At 51.9% G+C, this 6,048-nt stretch overlaps 2 protein-coding genes across 2 annotated transcripts in view; both read right to left on the reverse strand.

Annotated features, from left to right (window-relative positions):
- LOC118421620 (kinesin-like protein KIF26A) overlaps positions 1–4,017 on the reverse strand; it is a gene marked incomplete at its 5' end in the record, with an annotated part of 4,596 nt that extends 579 nt beyond the window's left edge. The window contains 2 exon segments of the mRNA XM_035828984.1: positions 4–3,275; positions 3,855–4,017. Of these exon segments, the coding sequence (XP_035684877.1) occupies positions 4–3,275; positions 3,855–4,017 (3,435 nt within the window).
- The window catches only part of LOC118421561 (zinc finger protein 208-like), a 37,399-nt gene that overhangs the window by 10,587 nt on the left and 20,764 nt on the right, over positions 1–6,048 (reverse strand). The gene's annotated exons all lie outside the window — the stretch shown is intronic.

The following is a 6,048-nucleotide window of genomic DNA, read 5'->3' on the forward strand; positions in this document are numbered from 1 at the left end:
GACGTTTTGATCCGGCCAGAAGAGCTCTCGCTCATGGAGTCATGGTTGGACGACGCGCTCCCCGTGGCCTCGCTGTCTCGCATCATACTCTCGTACCCGCTGCTGGCGCCTCCGCTGGCGGAGTTGAGCACGCCGGGCTTCATGGGAGGGGGGATGTCTCCGCTGAGGATGGAGCTGGCGTCGCTGCCGTGCCCACTGCTCGAGCGGTGGGACGGTCGCGGCGCTGTGACGGTCGAGTACGGAGACACGAGGGGCTTCGGAGACTTCTCGTCCCCAATCTGGATCCCGCTGTCATTGCCGCTGTCTGAGTCCGTCGACAACCGGATTTTGGCGGGGCTCTCCTTGGACAGTTCGGACACCCTCGTGTTGTTGACCTTCGAAGCGGAGTCCTTCCGAGAGGGGAGGTTGGCAGTCCTGCTCTGCAGTGCCTGCGTCGCCTTCTGCCCAGTTCTACTGCTCGCGGCGGATGCCTTACCAGAGGAGCTGCCTGCCTTGCCACCAGCCTGCTGGGCAGACCTGTTGGGGGGCTGGAATGACTGGAGCGAAGACTTGCTTGATGAAGACGGCAGGGGCTTTCCTGACCGGACACTGCTGGGGACGGGCAACTTGGAACCCGCCTTGGAGGGCTTCGCAGAAACGTTTCCTGCTGAAAGTCCGTTGGTGCTGGCTGACCGCGAGGGTATTCTGTTTTTCGCGGAGACGGCCTCTCTGGCGGACGACATGCTGGTTTTCGAGGAGGCGCTTCCGGAGCGTAACCTGGCGTCGCCCAGGCTGCTGACTCGGGGAGGCTTGGGCGGCTTCTGCTCGGCTTTGGGAGCTGATTTTGCGGCAGATCTGGAGGATGAGGTAGAGCATGGAACCCACGACACCGGGCTGGACGACGGTTTGGGCAGCTGGCTCGGCTTGGGAGGGGGGCTGGGCTTACCGGGGATTTTTGACGGAGGCGTGTTCGGCCTGCTGTCCTCTCTCGCCAACCCCGCAGGGCTGGGTCTGGAGAGTTTGGTGAATTTCGTCGGAGACGCGGGGAGGGAACACGCAGATCCCTTGGGTCGCATGACAGGCCTGCTGCCTGGTAATCTCTCGCTGGCGGTGCTTCTCGCACCGTCCGAATTCGAGCCGTCGCTCGCAGTTCTTGTGAGAGCTAGCTCTCTCGTTCTGTTCGACCTTACCGACTGTTTGGACAGAGATGAGGAGGAGGGTACTCTACAGATGCTGGGCTCCGACGGTCTGACACTTCCAGAGCTTCCAGCTTGAGAACGTGACAAGGCATTCACAGACTTGGGTGTTATTCTGGAATGCACACTTATGTTTGACTTAAGTTCTGCTCGATGTGATGATGACAACTTACTACTTTGTGAGGTAGCATGGTTTCTACTGTGAGAGCTATGGCTTCCTGTACTTCTCAAACTACTACTCGAAGATGTCCTTTTCCCAAGTCTCATGTTCTGCTTCGTATTTCCCATTTGATTTGATTTGTAACTCTTGCTAGAGGTTTCTGATGGTCTTCTCTCTCCAAGAGAGAAACTTGCATCATCAAGAGCGTCCAGCTTTTCCTTCGTTAAGGCCGTGACGTTTGTTGGCGGCGTGTAGGTCGCTCTGAGCGATACCTGAGCGCTGGGAGGGGGTGGGGGCACGTAAAGCTCGATAGAGTCCTGACTGAGCATGCTCAGTGGGCGGGATTCCGGCAACACGACCTTGGTGGAACTGACACTGTCCTCGCTGACCCCGCTGATGGGTCTGTCCTTCTTGTCAAACTTTTGAAGGTCGTCAGCGTCTCCGAGGTCGCTGATAAGATCCGGGGGTCTAGAAGGAGCGCCGTCGAACTTTCTCCCCAAGATGTCCGTCGTAGTGTCCAGGGGAATGTCGTCCTCGAAGGGGAACCGTTCCAACTCCCCATCAGGCGACGTTCTGCCCTCGTCCTTCACATCCTCCGTACCATCCAGGAGACTGTTGATGCTGATGCTGTCCAGCGAACACCTGTCGTCTTCCAGCCTCATGGGCAGGTCAGACGACTTGAAGACGAGGTCGTGTGGGTTGGCGGGTGGGGAAGGCTTGTTGTTACGGCTGTCGACGCGTTTCGTTGACTGTGGCTCCGGCGGTACGGGGAGGTCGGGCGGTTTCGGGAAGGACAGGTCGGGCGGTCTATTCTGCAGGGTGATTGTCCTTGGTGGGGGAACTGGCTTTGGTTTGTTTGAGGTTTTTCTTGGGGAGGGTACCGGCTTAGGTGCTGACGCTTCCTCCTCTTTGGGCTGCAAACTCTCCACCATCAAATCCTCCTTAGTCAGAAACGCTTCTAGCTGGGCCAGGGTTTCTGTCAAGGAGTTCGCGTCGGAGTCAGCAGCAGCAGCTTTCTCCTTGCTTGTTGGCTGCTTTGTGAGAGGCGTGAACCCTTCGTCGTCGCTTTCGTCCTCAAACGTTGGCACGATGGAGTAGTACTGGTGCACGTTCCCGTTCAGGAGGACGGAGTTGGACTTGTACTCGCTGCCGTCGTCCAGCGAGGACAGCGTCTGCTCCCCGCTGTGCTGGGCATTTGAGATAGATTCCGAGGAGGTGAAGAGATCCTCGTTCTTCAACAGAGACTCCAGGAACTCAGTGGCTTCGCTGAGAGGCTCGGGAAGGGATGAGGTAGGCTCCGGTAGATCCAGGGGAGGCAGTTCTTCCTCAGGATTGTTCTGAGGGGCGGGCGCGGACTCTTCCGGTCTGGAGTCTCTCTCAGCGTCGGCTTCTTCGCAAACAAAGTCATAATCGCTGCCATTGTCTGTGACGGGCTCCAGGACTATGTCCTGTGGCTCCCTGGCAGGTTCCTGCTCCATTCTCTCCTCCACGGGTTTCTCGAAGACAACCTGGCTGGGTTCGTTCTCCTTGTTCTCCTCCTCGATGTACAAGTTTCTCCTGTTCTCCGAGTCGGGGCTGAACAGTGGCGACGACGACGGCGCCGCTTTGCTTTCCGTTATTTCGCAGTCCTCCTCAACGATCTGACACTCTTTTCTCTGCTGCTTGTAGTCCCTGCGCACGATGGGCACAGTCTCAGGGGGACCCTCGTTGTCCGTCAGCTCCCTGTCGCTCAGCACAGCTCCATTCGGGCCCACGTAGATCACCGTGTCGCAGGACTGCTCACTGCTCGACACGTCGTCCTTGTCGCTGATACCCAGGCCCGTTGTCGTGGCAACGTCTTCCCGGACGGACTCAGAGATGAGCGGTCGGGACGGGCGGAAGTGCGGTCTTCTGATGCGACCCTCCTCACAAGAACTCTCCCCGCCAGATGAGCTGGAGTACTGCAATGCCAAAACAAAGTGTAAAACACTACCCTAAGTTGGAGAACCATGGCCAGGTTGGGCAAAATCAATTATTACCAGAAAGGTCTAGATATCAGTAGCTAGTACACACTGAAGGAATAATAATCAGCTTGGCATACACAAAAACTAAAACGTAGTAAAAGTAAAAGGTCAAAACCAGCTTGGAAACAGATGTTGAGATGGTATTGTTTTATTGCCACGTAAACCGATAAAAAAAGACAGATTGACTTTGGCATTATCATGATTGTAAACAGTACAATACACATGGGTCACAGGTAGTGGTGCGCACCTAAACTCATACTCAGGTTCAGGCCCGGATTCAGGTCCAGCAGTTCAGGTTCAGGTCCAGATTTCAAGTCCGGACCTGAACCCATCATTGCATATTTAGAAAAAAAAGGGAATATAAGTGAGAGATAGCTTTTTGCAAGTCCGGACTTGGTTCCCAACATTTAGGTTTTATTGGACTTGGACCTGAACGTTTTTACAAGTCCAATATCACTTTCAGGTTTTAGGTACACACCACTAGTCACAGGCAGCGATTGCTGGTGTTGTGCTCACCTTTGCTTTCTTCTTTCTCATGCGGTGTATCCTGGAAGCCAGCTGGACTGTCTGGAGAGTCTCACTGTAGTGGGCTGCCTTGGGCGAGACGTGCGCGAGCATCGTGGTGCGGCAGTTAAGGTTCCCCAGGGACTCGCTAAGGAGCCTGGTGATCTTGCTCTCCCTGTTGGAAAATGTCAAGACGTCTTGTGAGGAACAGGGTAGAAGTCTTTAATGTCATTCCCTCAGCCTCTAAAGCCTCAGCCTACTTAAGGTATTAAACCACTGCAGTGCACTACTGCTCTAAATGTATCAGGGTCATTTGATGGACATAAAACTATTATAATTATGGTTGAACTGGTCTCTTCAGTCCCTTTCTCAATCATTGCGGTTTGCTTTAATGTCATTCCTCCAGCCTACTTAAGGTATTAAGAGCAAATGTCTGTAAGGATCAAACAATGGTGGCAGGGGTCAAAAAATAGATTTGGCTCATATTTTGCACAGTGATAGTACTTGGTTCACAACCCCTCAAAATAGCTTTCTTTTAGATCAAAACTCCTTGTTGCCATGGTAACGGGCAAACAAAGTTTTCTGGCCAATTTCCCCAATTTTCGCATCTCAAAAACACAGAAATCAGCATATTTTACGGCACTGTCTCGGCAACACCTTTAAACCTATCATCAAAACAAAACAAGATCTAAATAGACCAACATGGCGGCGATAGAGTGACGTGAGTCGGGCAGCTCCGAGAGTTTGTTACCTGTCCGAGCTTCTAAAGTGTGCAGGCGGTCCTCAGTTTTTGGAAACGATATTTCTGCTACGTCTAGACTTCACTGCTGAATGGGCAAAAGGAATAGAGGGTCTACCGGCTCCAGTGCTGGTGAAACCAGCCCGTCTCAGCAAACCCCCCCTCCCAAGACCCCGAAAATGGCGGCTAAGGAAGTCGACGCTGCTACAGTATGCGAGGTGAGTCTGAAATCCCTCTCACCAGAGCTACAGGCACTTGCTCAAATCATCCTGTCACAAGTTAAAAAGACTGTCGTAGCGGAATTCAACTCTATGGGGGACAAACTTTCGTCACAAATACGTTCTCTGGATACAAAACTGGAAAATCTGACTACCGATGTGAACGCGATGCGGGATCGGGTGCGTGAGCTGGAGTCCGCCGCGGAGTTCCAGGAGAGTGAGGTGAAGCGACTGAGTGACTCCCTTCAGGAGGAACGTCGTGAGAGAGCGAAAGCGGTTCTTTTGAGTGAGAGATACTCTATGAAAGCTGATGTGATCATAAGGGGCATCCCGTGTAGTAAAGAGGAGGACAGTTTTCAAGTATTCACAGGCTTCCTAGTCAACGAACTGGGGTTCGATTCGAGTATTGCTATGCCTATCGTCGCCGTTCACCGGCTTGCAAAGCCATCATCTGCCAAGCCAGACCCACCTTTGCTTGTTCGTTTTGTCAGCTACCATGACAAGGATCGTGTGTTACAAGCTGGCCGTAATATGCGTGTTAGAAACAAGTTTGTGGTGCATGAACATTTGCCGCCCCCCCTACAGGCTGCACGGTCTAAACTGATACCAGATAGGAATGCGGAAGTGGACAAGGCCAGGCGCAGCAACATGAAAGTCAACGCTTCAATCAGGGTGCCTCCCAAAAGTACTTTCGCTGTGTTGGTAGTCAACGGGATGGAGAAGAAACGTGTGGATGCGCTAGATCTTATCCTGTCTTCGTAGAATGAACTTGAATGACTCAACATGATTGATTTAGCCCACCTGATGAACCATGCATGAGCAATGTCTTCTGGACGGCGGAGACGAATTTGCATTAAAATGTTGTTATCTCCACAAAGTGTGTCTGAAGAATTTTTGACAGGTGTAAAACAGTGTTTCTTGGCCATAGGGGCTGATTTGTTATTATTGTCCTTCATTCTCATGTCACGCTGTGACTGACTTGTGACTGACTTGTGTTAAGTTATATCTTTGATTTATTTCTGTTCTGATTCTGTTCTTGTCCAATGATTCTGACATTAACATACAGGATTAAATACTTATTCTGTTTAGTTTGCATGGGAATGGAAATGATATTGTTTTTGATCCGAATAGTTATTTTTGTTGTGCTTGTTATTGACAATTTGCTCCTCTGGACTTAAAACGATTAATTATAATGGAGCGAATGCCCAGATACCACCGTAAAAGAATAAATGATCTGATACATGCGCGT

This window comes from Branchiostoma floridae, chromosome 1 (assembly GCF_000003815.2).
Source record: "Branchiostoma floridae strain S238N-H82 chromosome 1, Bfl_VNyyK, whole genome shotgun sequence".
Classification (NCBI taxonomy): Eukaryota; Metazoa; Chordata; class Leptocardii; order Amphioxiformes; family Branchiostomatidae; genus Branchiostoma; species Branchiostoma floridae.